At 38.8% G+C, this 16,752-nt stretch overlaps 1 protein-coding gene across 1 annotated transcript in view; it reads left to right on the top strand.

Annotated features, from left to right (window-relative positions):
* The window catches only part of LOC140146281 (uncharacterized), a 75,428-nt gene continuing 58,676 nt past the window's right edge, over positions 1-16,752 (top strand). Inside the window, exon 1 of the mRNA XM_072168068.1 lies at positions 1-139. Coding sequence (XP_072024169.1) covers positions 100-139 — 40 coding nt within the window. The 5' untranslated portion in view covers positions 1-99. The remainder of the gene's footprint in view (positions 140-16,752) is intronic.

Genomic DNA, 16,752 nt, shown 5'->3' with positions numbered 1-16,752 from the left:
ATCAGCAGCAACAACCTGTAGCAGAAGTTGCAGCGAAGTTTCTCCGGGCCGAATCTGTCTCACAATTTGGATGTTCGCTGTCTTTCCCCGCATCACAATATGTCTCGCAGGAAGCAAACTGCGCCGGAAAAGAAGCTTGGTAAGTCATCACATCCGTCTTTGATTCTCTATGTAAAATTGTGTACTAACCCCATGCCATTCCTTCTACATGTAATTTATGCTGTACAGTAAACTTGAGCTATAGTGGTTGCGTTGATGATATGTTGAACATCTCGGGTCGTTGCTCACTTTTCCGTGAAGTTCATGTATTCAGTACTTTGATACCCGAATACGTGTATACATGATACCTGTTGCGTATTGGAATGCGTGTGATGTGTTTTAGTTTATATTTGGATGTAAGAGATTGATAGTGTAAAAGAGCTTTATATAATTATGCAGATGAATATCAAAATGTGATAAAAAATGTACGTGTGTGATGCAAACTTCCAGAATTTGGAGTGGGCAGAATTTGTGCAAGATGACTGAAATAAATTTTGACCTGTGTTTCCATGCCTCAGTGATCATGCAACTAGTGGAAATCCCAATGGCAAAATGCTACTAAATAGAAAGGGGATTCTTGCCATCTTGATGAAAAGTTGATCATTGTTTTGTTTTTGCTTTCCTTTAAAAAAAATATAAATTATAAAGTTAAAATGTACAGTACAATTATTATTGAGAGTGGGGTCTCAGGAGTGGCAACATTCACAATATCATTATCAAAATCACATTTTTTTTCAAATGACTTTTGTAATACTTCCATCACTATGTCAAATTGAATTTTATCAGCGTTCAATATTTTGAGACATCACAATTTTTTAATTGAATATAGATGAAGGCATTCAGAATTTAACTTCCATCCATATCTTGAAAAGCAGTTTGTCACAAAGTGTGCACCTTTTTGATGTGACAATGACATTTTATACTAGGGTTCACTCTTGGGGGTCCTAAATGTCCATTATTTTACATCAAAGTGAATTTCAGGAAATGTTACGATTTTGGAAATTCTGCAACTCCTGCAACTAAATCCTGGCTATGTGAAGCAATAACTAAATAATATACCATTATTTCCTTAACTTCTACATTTATACATCACATGTTTGAGTGTGCATGTGGTCAAGCAAACAAGAATTGTCTTTAAAAAAGACAAAGTTCGCGAAGTAGTGTTCTTGCCAATATTTTACTTGATGTAGACAAGCGATTATTAGGCCTGCCCTACATCATCTAATGAGATGCTAGTCATATGTTCTGTGGGCACAACACTACTATACAAGCACTGCACAATGATACACTATAATACACGGGCCTGCTGCTGCTGCTGCCTCCTGAAACTTAAATTTCCTCTACTTCCTGCTCTTGTTTTTGCCTCCTAAGTTTCCTGTCATATAGTCATAGCATGTGTTGAGGCTAGTGTTGCCAAACAGTCTCTAATCCACCCAATCCTGGATAATATGCATGCACAGATCGTACATGTACTTATACAAAAAGTTGTTTGTCTATTGCCCCACAACAATTAACAGCCTCCCCTAACCCTCGGAACCAGAGGGGTGTGTGTGGGGGGGGGACCAACCTTGACAATAATTTGGGTGCGGAACTTAAGTACCCTTCAATCCCCCCAATAAAGGTGAAGTAAAAAAAACTGTGATCAGATACCGGAAAAAGGTTTTTGACCTATTTTTTGCCAAATTTTTGACACAGAGGGCCAGTCAGGGGAACCTCAGGCTACCCCAGAACAGGTCATTAACAAAATTTGCCTGAATAATCAATGGGCAGGTCATTTGACAGGAGACTTACACCTCACACTTTCACATAGCACAAAAGTGGCATATAGCCCGGGGGGCACCTCCTGACAAAATTATTGATTAAGTTGCAGAACTGTTTGAATTGCAGAAGGAGAAAGTAGTAAAAATCATTATCAAGTATGTTTTGTTTTGCTTATCAGTTTTGAATTCTGAGTTAAAGGGCCCTGCAATAGAACATGGACTTGCAGTCTTGCACCCCCACCCACCCCACAAAAATCCTAGCAATGCCACTATTATATACACAACAGCTCAAGTACGGTATGGTACATATTATGTGAGGGGGATACCTCTTGCATGTCCCTAGTCTTCCCAGTCTATTGCAACTGGTCAAATGGACTGCTGTCATATGTGTCTGCCTTTGGGTTTATAAAAATGGCAACCCTATGTGTCTGCATGGTTAGTCATGACAGCATCATTCATGAAACTACATCTACCTCAATTCATGGATGACTATAGCAGTTTCCCACTTCAAAGTTTCCCTTGTTTTATAGATTTAAGTTTGGTCACTCCATCATATGCCTCCCACTTTGGGTGTTGTGTTGTGAATGTTGTAATTTATTGCCATAAATTTCTCAGCGCAATCTCCACAGTCCATAGATCCTGCACTCTCAGAATCTTGAAGGTATCTTCAGGGATATCATAAAACAAGATTCATGTTGAAATCAGCTCTTTTGAGTTGACATGAATGGAATTGAGTCAATGATGGCTAGTCAAATTTTGCCAACTGTTTAAAACTACAATTTCAGTGAATAAGTTGATATGCGATCTTGTCAATTCACATCATTTTACATCCAAAATACTTAAAATTACAACTCCATGTACAATTGTAGGCCTATGCTGTATGCTTTGTATTGCATGTGCTACATTGTATTCTTCAATTCAGTCAATGCTTTGGTTTTCAATGTTTTATCTCTATAATTTATAGATAAATAGATGAAAAATTTGAAATATTGTGAACCAAAGTTACATGTAGAACACATCATCACATTTCTCCCTCTCTCAGTCTAGATAGTAATTGGTATGGCAGCTTTTATCTGTGCAACTACACATTTTTGGACATTTTGAAAATGCCTGAAACCTGAAATTCCAAACTTCTTTTCAGGAATGGTTGGTCTTTTTTGCAAACATGTTTCAGATTTTTATTTAATTTCTTAAATTGTGTTTGCTTTTGAACATTAATCTTTTCTAGCAGGCTGCTATACCATTATTTGATTTCTAAAGATATTGAAAATTTGTTTGGAACACCAAACAGCACAGTATAGTTATCATCCCTACATTTTATGCATCAAAACTAATCAGGTTGAAAATTGCAACATGAGGATCGGCCATGATGTAAACCTGGCCCATGCACAGATCCTGGAACCAACAGTTCTCTGTATTCTAAAAGATAAGCATCATCTTTCACAATGGTTCAGTGAGGCTCAAAGGGCAGGCATAACAGCACTGATAACGATACAGATGAGACCAGAAGATGTTGAGGGTCAAAGGTCAACGTCTGCTGCTGAAGCAACCTGCCTGCACAGATGGAAATCGGGATAAAATGCAAATTGAATTGGATCGACTTGAAATTGTATCCCTGGGATCTGATGGTGATGGGAAGTAATTGTGGTTTTCAGAATGGGGTGTGGTAAATGTAGATATCACTTAAAAGCATTTGCTGAGGACGCTCTCACGTTTTGTAAACATTGTGATTTTTACCTGATTGTATTGTACACAGGAATGTGAAAATCATGCCTTTATTTATGTGACAAAATCCGAGGTTTTGAATAAAACGACTGACTTCATCGTTTAATTATTACGATTGAAATATTAATGGAACACATACAGTACACACTATGTTCATAATCGGGTTCATTTACTCGTGCACTGTACATACAGTATGTACATGGCATGCGAGACCACAACACATCAAACACATCTTAGCACTTGTTCAGTGCCTGTATGGGACCATGACAACCCCTCTCTGACCTCGGCGCTACGCGTCGCGGCGCTACGCGCCTCGATCCCAGCCGGCGCTGCGAGTATCGGCCTTACGCGCCTCGATCCCTGCCGAGGAACTAGAGCTAGTTCACATCTATGACCCGCTGGGAATCGCACCTAGTCACAAAATTTGAACTTTTTGTAATTTTTTATCCATTTTGGCTTCAGTGGGGGTATCATTCAGGGTGTGGTGGAGGATGATTGGCTTTTACACATGGATGAACTTGTGTAAGTTTTATCAATCAGGTGGGGGGTATGTTTTGACATGGTGTGCACAGTGCCTTCCAAGCTTCAAAACTGGCCCTATCCCATTTTAAATTTTTACTTTAACAAGGCAGAATTAGGGGTTTTCAGGCAATTTTTCCAAACATGGACTCTGACCCATGTCTAAGGATGTTTGGTAAAAACCAATGTTTAGGGATTTTCTGTGAAAACAGGACCCATTTGGGCGACACATCAAGTCCTCCTCATACACTTTAACATGGAAGTACATGAACATGCATGCATGTATTGTGATACACTGATTTTTGAATGGTTGATTTTACATTTTATTTTATTTTTTGAGGTGTGACTTACAAAATTAGTATCGTATGTACTGCAATCGAGTCTTAACATGAATTGGTAACATTTTATGGCTGATCATTTTATTTTGAATGTCCTAGTTTTGAAGTTTAGTCCTATTAACTTACTGTTGAAATTGTACTTCCCTTTCAAAAGTGCTTGGGCTTCCAGGGGGCTTCACCCCCTTTAACCCCCATGAGGGGTTGGGTTTGACCCCCAGACCCCCAATGTGGGCCGTACCACTTTTTATTTGCCTCCGACGGCGTGGAGTAATGTCCGGGAGTAGTGTCAAATAGGTCCACAAAATGGGCACAGATTTCTAAACATCTGTAAATAGTGATTGGGGAGTAAACTTGTACTTGATGTAAGAAAGTATCTACCATTGCTCATGCTGGTCAAACTTGTACAGTAATTTTGTATTGGGCTATTCCAGTTGAAATCCACACTACCCCTGTGGGAGATTTTGGAAATTTCTTTCACAGAGGGATTATGTTTTTCAAATGTAATTGGTCAGGGTTTTAATATTTTGAAACCTATACTCCCCTTGTATTATGGCGATATCTTCCACAACTGAAGTACTTCAAATAGAAGTTATCCAATTGTCTATTCTATTCAAAATTCATACTCCCTCTGTGGAAGACTTAATAGCTAAATCTTCCACAGGGGTAGTGGGGATTTTAAATGGAATAGCCCATTGCTATATTTCTACCACCTGTTTTCAAGGCTGTGAGATGAGATGAGGTTCAAGTTCATACATCTCCTGGTATTGAAATCACCACTGCTTGCCTCATCATTGACTCTATGGAGGAGATACTATTACAGCTTATCCCGCTGTGGGTAAAAGGCCATACCCCTATTTGACAAAGTGTTGCCACAACCTTACCTTTCCAGCATGATTGGGCTCTTTCAGCGTGCATAAAAGTTTAGGTTGTATTTTGAAATAAAATAGATCAGTGAAGTAGGTTCTAAAGCATATAATGGGTTTTATCATCTTACTCTAAAAACAAGGCATTGCCCAGGGGTAGATTTTGGGACTCAAGCCCCCCAGCCCCCCTGCCCAAAACATGACACGTCAGCCTATTAAAAAACTTGCTAATTTTGTTATCATCCCATGCTTTCGTAAATCGTAAGGCCCTATCAATGGCAATGAAGCCTTTTGTCCCCTTAAATTGCATCTAAATTACAGGTTTCATATAGGAGGAAAGTTAAGGTACAAGTTAATAACCCTAAATGCCCAGGCCTATTTTGGCAAGGGGGAAGTGAAGAAGGAAGGAAGAAAGAAAGAAAGAAGAAGAAGAACTCAAGTCAAGAAGTGAAAACTTTTTTCTCAGGTGCGGATTTGAACAGGGTTCCTTCGGGTCGCAGACACGCACACGGCCATACCTTGCCACAGGGGTCTACCTTGGCCAGCCACTAAGCTTTCCGTGCCCCTATGATTATTCGTATGATGACGCAATCGCATCATGTGGGATACCCGCGCTTGCAGATGCTCTGTTTAGCGAGGTTTTTTGATGATATACATTTACATCATCCGAGCTCTCAAAATAAGTCATTGCAGAATCTCCAATGGCTTTAAATTTGTGGCTTTGGGCTGATCATTATTAAGAATCATCAGCCCATGATGTGTGTGTTTGCCGCACATCACCAAACTTGAATTTGGCAATTTCCACACTACAAATATGATGGAATGCTTGGCCCGCATCATATTACCATAGAGATAATACCAGTCCCTCCTACCAAGCATCATTTCGGGTGATGGTACTAGCTAAGATGCAGGATGCTGGAGGCGCCAAGATGATATGGAGTGGAATGGTTTGCTTGCTTACATTTGCGGTGGTATGAAAGCAAGTGGGTGTTGATGATTTTGGTGGCCTAAATAATGTTGGTGTGGCTGGCCATAGATACTGTAAGGCCAATTACAATTGATTCTTAGTTTCCTGTTTCCGCCTCAAGCGTCCAAAGTAGAGAAATTGCAAAATATTTAATTATTTTATTTATATTTTGGATTTTCTCTTTAAAAATAACTTTTAATGACTACCATTTGCTACTTTCTGACTTGGATGATATCATCTATAATGATGAATAAACATAGAACATAACTGTACCATTACTTATGTATAAAATCAAATATAGAAGTAAAATAATTAAATGCATGCTCCTTGTCAAAATGGCTTGATGTAGGTTGCGACCACTTATTTTAAAATAAAGAAAATAAAAGATAATTAATAATTAATAATTAAAAGTCGCCTCATCCCTGGTTTTCAACCATGAAACAGGAAACTAAGAATTAATTGTGAAGGGCCTAACCACAGCTAAATAAATTCTATTTTGCAGATTATCAGTGTGTATGAGATCTATTTTAGTGTAATGTTTTGAAAAGTTAGCAGAGCATGTATTTTTTGTACTTTTAACATTATGGGAACTTTATAAAATTTATTCAAACAGCACATTTTGCACACCTTGACCTAAGTAAGAAAAACCTTTCTCTTTTAAGCCTACTTTGAATTGTTTTAATTTCAATAGCTTGCTTTGAACAAGGATTAGTCATACTTGAAAACTTCAGATATAATGACTAATAATTAACATATGAACTTCATAATCAATCAATTGAATTAAAAAGCTTTGCTTTTATTTCACAAGGATACTATGAGGATAAAATTTGGTAGATTTGATAGGTTTTATTATATATAACTAGTTTAAAACCAAGATTGATAGCTATTGATATTTGGCTTCATCCCCAGGCAGATTCCTCTTCTCACATTCCCAGGGCAGATTCCTTTTTTCACATCCCTAGGGAAGGTTCCTCTTCTCACATCCCCAGAGCAGGTGTCTTTTCTCACATCTATGGGACAGGTTATTCTTACATCCCAAGGGCAGTCTCCTCTTTTCACATCCCCAGGGCAGGAGTCTCTACTCACATTCCCAGGGCAGGTTCCTCTTCTCACATCCGCAGGGCAGGTTCCTCTTTTAACATCCCTGAGACAGACTTCTCAGTTTCCTCTTCTCACATCCCCAGGGCAGGGGTCTCTACTCACATCCCAAGGGCAGGTTTCTCTTCTCTCATCCCCAGGGCAGGTTCCTCTTTTAACATCCCCAGGACAGACATCTTCTCATATCCCCAGGGCGGTTCCTCTTCTCACATCCCCAGGGAAGGTTCCTCTTCTCACATCCCCAGGGAAGGTTCCTCTTCTTACATCCCTTGGGCAAATTCCTCTTCTCATCCCCAGGTCTGGCTCCTCTTCTCACATCCCCAGGGCAAGTTCTTCTTTTAACATCCCCTGGGCGTGTTCCTCTTCTCACATCCCCCGGATCAGGTTCCTCTTCTCACATCCCCAGGGAAGGTTCCTCTTCTCACATCCCTAGGGCAGATTCCTCTTCTCATTCCCAGGTCTGGCTCCTCTTCTTACATCCCCAGGTCTGGCTCCTCTTCTTACATCCCCAGGGCAGGTTCCTCGTTTAACATCCCTGGGACAGACGTCTTCTCACATCCCCATGGCAGGTTTCTCTTCTCACATCCCCAGGGCAGGTTCCTCTTCTCACATCCACAGGTTAGTTTCCTCTTCTTAAATCCCCAGGGCAGTTTCCTTTTCTTACATCCCCAGTGCACAGCAGCTTCCTCTTTTCACATCCACAGGGCAGGTTCCCCTTATCACATCCACAGGGCAGGTTCCTCTTCTCATTCCACTAAGCAAGTTCCTCTTCTCGTTTCTCCAGGGCAGGTTCCTTTTCTCACACTCCTAAGGCAGGTTCCTTTTCTCACATTCCCAGGGAAGGTTCCTCATCCTTAAGGCAGATTCCTTTTCACGCATCCCCGAGACAGGTTCCTCTTCTTACATCCCCAGAGCAGCCTGTTCCTCTTCTCATATCCACAGGGCAGGTTCCTCTACTCGCATCCCCAGAGTAGCCTGTTCCTCTTCTCACATCCACAGGGTAGGTTCCTCTTCTCACATTCCCAGAATAGGTTCTTCTTCTCACATTCCCAGGGCAGGTTCCACTTCTCACATCCCCAGGGCAGGTTTCTCTTCTCACATTCCCAGGGCAGGTCCCTCTTCTCACCTCCCTAGGGCAGGGCCCTCTTCTCACATCTTAGGCCAGTTTCCTTTTCTCACTTCCACAGGTTAGTTTCTTCTTCTCACATTCCCAGGGCAGGTTCCACTTTTCACATCCCCAGGGAAGATTCCTCTTCTCACATCTCTAGGGCAGATTCTTTTTCTCACATCCCCAGGGTAGGTCATAGGTGTATCTTCTCACATCCCCAGGGCAGGTTATTCTTCTTACATCTCCATGGCAGATTCCTCGATCTTCGCACATCCTTTAGGCCTAGGCATTAAACAGACATATTCTTCAAAGTTTGATGGAACATACCGACATAGATGAAGATCCACTTTCAAAATACAAATAGTAACACATATCTTTCTAAACATATGTTTTAGTTACCAAACTGCAAAATGGGAATTTCAAAACTGCTCTGTGTATAATGCATAATCAAGATGCAGCTTTCTGAGCTTTGTACAACAACCAAGTGTACATGTAGCACAAACTACGATGAATGTCGTTTCCTCTGATAATTTTGTTTATAAAAATCTTGATCATCATCAATGCTTTTGTTACATGCCATTAAAAATGATAAATTGAGATATATGTTTCAGTTTCAAGTTCAAAGTAATAACAGTAACATAACTTTTGCCTTTTATGAATGCATCAATACAGGCATCACCCACACCAACATCAATTACACATGCACAACCACCATTTACTAGTTCAATAGGTGCATGTACATTTTTGGGTTATCATTTCCGTAGGAATCATGATGCATATTGTATTATAGTGGTTTTGGTTTGCACACAGACTTGGGAGGAATAGCGTGGGATGAAATAGTTGGACTGAAACCACAAGGATGAAGTGCCTGCCAGAAATATCCCATGTTGTGTGTGTACATGTAGAGATGTTATTCTGTGTGTTGAACTTGAAACAGCGAGAACTTGAATGAAATATGTGAATAGAAAAATGTTGGAGCAAAATTACATGAATGACTTAAATTGAGGTGTATAAAGGGGTGTGGTACAATCTTTTTATGTTCTGTTTTCTGTCTTTCATTGCTCAGGCTACCATTTAAAAAAAATGTTTCCAAATTTTGAGTTGCAATAGCAGTTTTGAGGGGTTATGAGAAGCAAGAATAGATACCTACCCCATAGGATATTACATATACTCCGCATGGTTACCACAATTCACCATGATGTTTACTCACACCATTTAAACAAAACATATCTTGGGCGTCAAATTTTACTGGGGTAATAAGAAATGAGCTTTCTTCTGATACCAAAATCTCAGTTTTCATGAAGAAAAATGGGGGATGAGGCTGTCGATTGGGTCACAGATCTTTAAACATTCAAGTATGGGACTGGTCTGTGTGAAATTTTTCTTTAGCATGTTCAGAAAATGAATATAGGGCCCTAACTTGATGATAATTGTTTGCTCCAGAAAAAAACACCCTATACACATCAATACATCCATAGTTGTCCTCTCTGTAATTATTACTTTACCTGTACTCTATAGTACAAGGGCGTTTTCAATCAGATGAAAAGAGCTTCTCTCTTGAAAAGAACTATAGATGTGACCTCAGGGTCCAATTTTTCTATAAAAATCTGTCTCATTTCATATAGTGAAAGTATTCAGTGTGCTAACTCTGGTAAATAAGCTACAGTGATGCCAGCCAGGTAAAGGTTTGCCTTTATTCAAGGAAGTCACCCATCCATGCTTTGTGGAATCAGTTGAATGAGAATTAATGCTAGATATATGAACAAAATCAGGAAGTGTGATGTAGTCCTACATGTATAGGAAAGATGGCACACAAGTTATGGATTCTTGGCCATATAGCATTAATAATTTGGTTCTAGTCCCCACTCAATTTTTTTAAATGTGCCAAAAATGTTTGGAAAAGTTGTAAAAACTAGCAATTTGCATTAACTTTGGATGAAAATGTTGATCTTTGGTGTAGAGATGGGTTCAAATTTGGAAGGGTCCCTTTTCAAATTCTCAGCAGCACACCCCTACCAAACCAAACATGAGTACTCCTGATTCATACATATTCATTGAGGAAATTTTTTTTTTTAAACCTGCACCTAAAATAGGACTAGTATTATTAAGACAATTATTTCTCAACATAACACTGAGGTTTCTCTATTGTTCCCATTCTTTTCAATTCCTAGTGTAGCTCCTCTCAACAACTTTTTTGGAGCAAGGATGCAGAGAGTTTGGTTTGTAAAGATAGAAACAATAGGTGTCCATGAGGTTGGGGTCATTGAGAGGTTTTACCTTATTAATGATAGAGTAAGCCTATTCTGATATTGAAACTGAGCCTTTTCTCTTTCGCTTCCTGCCTTTATATTGGACAAAAGTTGGTATTATCATGGAAGAGGGGATGTAGTGGAAGAGAAAAGATGACCTTACATGGAGGATGGGAAAATGGAAAGTTAAAGGCCCATTCAGTGATCCCAGAGAAAGTGTGCAGAAAATGAAATTGTGTAGGTATAAATTGCTTAAAAGTGAAGGATAAGTCATTAAAATTGTCATTAGGTATTTTTGGCAATGGCAGTTTGACAAAAAATGAGGAAAACGGCAGTATTGACAAAGTTGAAGTCTTAAATTCAAATACATTTTGCTAATTACTAGTAGCAAAAAGCAGCTATCCGGGTACTTAAAAGTAGAGATACTACAATTTCATGAAGAATGTCTTATTTTGTCTTTTTACACCGTTTTGGTAAAAAATTGAATTTGGATGATTTTTATGATTTTGTTGATTTCATGAGCAAATCGCTGAATAAGTCTAAAATCTGATAATTAAAAAGATTTCAGTATATACATTATAAGTATTCTATAGTTAAAATTGAAATTTGATATGAAATATTTTTAAAATACAATTCAAACTATAGGGCGGAATAAGCTTGTTATTAAATAGCAGTCCATCATCTCACTTGCCAAAGTTGGAAAAAGTGAAAAATATTTTCAAGGTGAAAAAACAGAAGAAAACAGAAAGGTGAAAAAACAGAAGATGAAAAAAAAGATGACCTATACTGAAGGCCAGGATGATAAGTAGTAGTACAATGTATACAATAGTTGATGGAGAAGTTGCTTATTTTTGGTATGCTGTTTGGAAATTTTAGAAGTTTTAATAATTATTGCACAGCCCTTAACTGGATTCATTAATTAAGCAGACCATTCATCACAAGAGGAAAGTGAAACAAACTGGATGGTTTAACAGAGAGGATGCTAGTTTTGTTTTCAGTGAATCCTCACCATCACATGGTATATTGAGTCAAAATGGACTCAGTTCCAGTGGCATAGTTCAGTGACCTCAGTACAGCAACCATAGCAATACAGTTGACCTCAAGTTGCTGGGTATGAGTTTTAATATCCAACATATTTCAAGGCCATCATCTGTGAGCATATAATATTGTGGTAGGACCATGTCCTGACGGATGAGATGAGCATGCTTTGGATCTTTTATAGTGATGGTAGAGAAGATATATCTTACACTTCCCATAATGCATTTCTCCCATTTCAATTTCCCTGTACTAATTTGCTATCTAGTGCAACATGGGTTGACTCGATAGTGACAAAATGTACCTCAATGAACAGAGCACATCCAGATCTTGCAAAATGTGTTTATTTCTTGACTATCAGTATCAACCCATTTTTAGCCAGTCTATTCTGAAAATGAAAACAAATTGGAACCTGTACAAAGAAAATGGAGTGTCATTGATGAAATGAGGGGACGTATCATGTTGCAAAGGATTCTGGGAAGGGTAAAATATCATCTGTGATGCTTGATATCTCAACCAGGAAGTGATCTCAAGCAAAAGGAAATGGCTAGGCTAGGATGACAAGGGCATTGTGGTTGGCATCTGAACTTGAAAGGATGTTTCTTTTCCTAAAAAGTAATATACTAGTTTGCTTCCATCACTGATAAATTATCATTTTGGTCCGAAATATAAAGCGCAATGATGATCTATTGAAAAAAAAAGTTTGACATAATTACAAACCTTATGGACTCAATGATTCGATTTCATGCATTATAAAGTTCTCTAGTTGGTTGAATGGTATGGTTTTGCCTTTGCCCCTGCTCCCCATCTATGAGGTTTCATGCAAATAAAATATTATAATTAATTTAAAATTTGCAATTTGAAAAAGTATCGTAGCATACTATGTGGGCAATTATAAAAGGGGTTCATCTTCTCTATCTTTGTCTTTATACAGTTTGTCCACTCTGAAGTACAAAGTTACAACGCGCACGTATATGGTGCGTAAACAGTGCGCAGTGCTGCGTCTCTGCTGCAGGTATGCGTGCCTTCAAAGTCGGCACATTGTGTGCGTCCGCGTCGGTACTTTGTACTTCAGAGTGGACTGACTGTAGACACAGTTTGACTTTCAAAATCCATACACAAAATATCTTGCAGCCCCAATATTTCAAAGGATCAATGAAAGAAAATGTGCAAACATTTCATCATCATCATCATCATCAACACCATCATCATCATCATCATCATCATCATCATCATCATCATCATCATCATCATCATCATCATCATTGTCATCATTATCATCACCACCATCATCACCACCATCTTCATCTTCATCTTCATCATAGCCCTTATCATCATCATCATCATCATCATCATCATCATCATCATCATCATCATCATCATCATCATCATCATCATCATCATCATTTTCCTTATCATCTGTTGTCATCATCATCATATCATCAGGCCTAGTAGTAGTGGTAGTAGTGATGTTGATGATAATGAAACAGTGGATCATGAAAGGTATTTTCCATTGAACATCTGTAAGGAAGTGTAGCATCATAAAACGAAAAACTGATGTGCATGTATCCTATGCTATCCAACCACCTGTGAACTAATACGCAATTAATCGACACAGTGGAGAGGAAAAATTGATTGCTCTGCTCAGGCAAACATGTGTGCACAATTCATTTATGTTTAGTTTCTACAACTGTGCTAATGACCCACAACCAGTGATTTGCAATTAACAAAGATTAATTGGTATAATATGTTATATAAAGAGCGGCATCTCCACCATCATGACCATATGCTGATAGTGATGTTGTACCTCTCTCTTTTGGGTGAAATGGTGGAATAAATCTAATTGGTAAGCTTATCAGGTGAGCCCAGAGGTGAAGCCTCCCCCAAGGTCAGTTAAGGTCATCCAAAGGACATTCCTCCTCCTGTAATCTCCAGGAGAACTATAGATGGTGAAGTCCACAGCAGGGATGCCAAAGTTTTGGTGGCAGAGGTGGGATAGACCCATGCATACCATTTGTGTATGTGAATTTAATAAATAGTTGCACATATTAGGCCGAGTGATGAGGGATTTGCATATTAGGAACAGATGGGAAAGTATAAATTCATCATATGACTGTAGACAGTTTAGGCAGGAGCAGAGGGGAGGATGAAATATGGCAATTGTGATGATGATGTTGGTAAAAGGACCTTATAGCCCCAGCATTATGCTGATTACATGCTATGCCAATATTTTCTTCTAGACTGGGAGTTGGCCCAGACATTGGATTATGATATAACTGGTAAGATTTGGCAGTTTTTGTATGCTATATTATGATATTTTTCAAGAAAGTTGATTGAAGTGGTGATGTCTGGTATGCAGTGCATCCAGGGGTGCTGAGATGGGGGGTATTTTGATGTAGAAAACAATTTGATGATTATTTGTATTCATATGATCATATTTACAGGTGGTCACTGGATGACATTTCTCTAGATATCTCTAGGCAAAATGATGATGATTATGTTTCATGATGATGTGAACCGTCAACCAGTGCATCATCAGTTTTGTTATTAGGTAGCCACAATTTTGATAAAAATTTGCTCAATTTAAAGATAAACATTTTGATTTTCCATTATTTTGAATAAATACATGTCTTTTTTGATGCCAGAAACTACTGTCTGTAGTGTAGCTGTTTTGGTTGCTTTTATTGGACTATTCCATTTAAAATACATACATCCCCTATGGAAGACATGTCCTTAATCTCCTACACAGGGGGTACTTCAAATGACACATTCAGATAACCTCATTTGAAATTCACATGCCCTGTGTGGAAGATTAGCATTATGTCTTCCATAGGGGTGTATGGATTTCAACTGGAATAGCTCATTATGAAAACATTTGTTGCCTTCTCCCAAAACTTAAAATAAATCAAATTATAAAAGGCTGAAAGATTTTGTTTCTTTTTTTTTTTTTTTTGGGGGGAACCAAGAGTATGCAAATCTTGACTCAGTTTTCGAACAATACACATTTCTGTCAAAATTGGGTATCTTTGAATTATCGGGTATTTATGTTGGAGGGCAAAAAATTAATTCGCGAAATCACTGAAAATATGGCTGATTTCCCTCTGAACAGTGTATAGCCATGTTTTCTGAACTTTGTGTGTGTGTGTGGGGGGGCTCAAACTTGTGAATGTACCAAATCAACTGGGGGAAGGGAGAGGACAGCATCCCCCCAGATGTGTAGGGACCATCAGTCCGGTGTTCAAACATTTCTCCTTCCTCTGTAGGGAGAATGGGGCAGCGTAGCCCCCACTACATGTACGTCTCCCTTACCTTCAGAGAATACAAGGGGGTACACATTTTAGGTCTGCACAGTGGAATGTTTGATCTGTAGGGGTGCATCCGTGCATGAGAACAGCATCTTCCCAACCTCCAAATGCAGTGTTCAAACATTTCTTCTCCCTCTGTAGTATTACAAATGTTGACCTGAATATGTAAAGTTCATATTTACCTGTTAACTGAATGAGGCAACTTGGCAAGCAAGTAAAGCACTCAATAGTGCTCAGTGCAGGGCAGGCAATGCATGTAATATGTGCCACACCCACCCATGCCCGCATGCACGGATGTGTTGTTGGCTCATTGAGACATGCATGGATAAGTTAAGTGAAAACGCTCAGCCCATGAACGAATGGGATACGGCATATACTTGACTGGGCTGATGGCTATAATATTACAATAAAAGATTTATAAATTGTACTTTTTCACAGTAAATTTGTAATTTGTTCAGCTAAATTGAATCCATAATAAGTTTTGGGAAGCTGATTATTGGTGAGCATTTTGAACTCTACATTTACCCTGGGGCAGGAGGAGAATAAAAACTTGAACTTAAGTTAGTCTTAACTCTTGTACTTTAAATGTTGTCTACCCTAATGTGTCTATGGTTCATTTTAATATGTTGAAGGTTCTGTAGACTGTTGAAAATAGATTCACTTTGTGCAATATGAACAGTGGCAGCACCGGGGGGGCATGGGGAGACACATGCCCCACAGTCCCAACTGTATCCCCCAGTAAAACCCAAAATTACTGAAATTTGTCACTCTTTTGCAGCAATTTTACATAAAATTTGTTGATTTTGACCCCCCTGAAATTCACTTTGCCCCCCCCCCCGCAAAAAAATCCCGGAGCTACCACTGAATATGAAATAATGTTTGCTAGGCTAGGTTAAGTTTAAGGTTAGAGTTATGTTGTCAAAAATATGCGGTTATACTGTAACCGCATATATTTTTAATTTGGTAGAGGGTTTGGCGTACATGGCAAATGGGACCTAGAGCGTTAAAATTTCATATCTATAACCCAGGATTGAGTTGCTCTATAATTTAAAAACAAAAGAAAGAGTGAACTTGGATATTTTCTAGGATATTATGTTGGTACATATTTGCAGGGATACTCATATAGTAGGCCTACTATGGTACTGTCAACAGTCAACACCAGATTGTGCATGGTCCCTGGGATGGATGGTGTCAAATCTATGTTGTTGCACATGATTATTTCTACAACTAATGTTCTAAACCCCCTGAGCACTACCTGCCGCTCTAACATTGCCTCTGATTGGTCAATTACATGATATCTTCATAATAATCACCAATCAGAATGGAGCTTTGCTAATATTATAATAATTCACCCCAATTTTTTTTGCATGGTGAAATTATTCTAACAATGTTGCTGATGCTGATTCGGCCAATTGATTATGAAAACTTCTTTTTGGCCAATCGGCAGGTAGTTCTCATGGGGTTAAGCTTTGAGAATGGAGGATATGGTAGATACCAATTGGTAGATACTATACCAGTGTATCACATGAGTTTGTTATCACTACCAGTGATGGCATTCTATCTTGACAAACGAGGCGGAAACCTGTGGTGTATTGCAAGGCATCCTGATTGGATGAATTATGCAGGTCTTCAGTGATCTTTTGACCTGATACTTGTCTGATACAACTGATATTTGGGTAGACAAGGTATTATCACAGGACCCTGGTAAAATTAGGGCCAAGTTTAAATATGGTGAGTTGGACATTT

This window comes from Amphiura filiformis, chromosome 2 (genome assembly GCF_039555335.1).
Source record: "Amphiura filiformis chromosome 2, Afil_fr2py, whole genome shotgun sequence".
Lineage (NCBI taxonomy): Eukaryota > Metazoa > Echinodermata > Ophiuroidea > Amphilepidida > Amphiuridae > Amphiura > Amphiura filiformis.
Note: the sequence above shows the minus strand (reverse complement) of the source record. Positions and strands in the feature narration are given on the sequence as shown.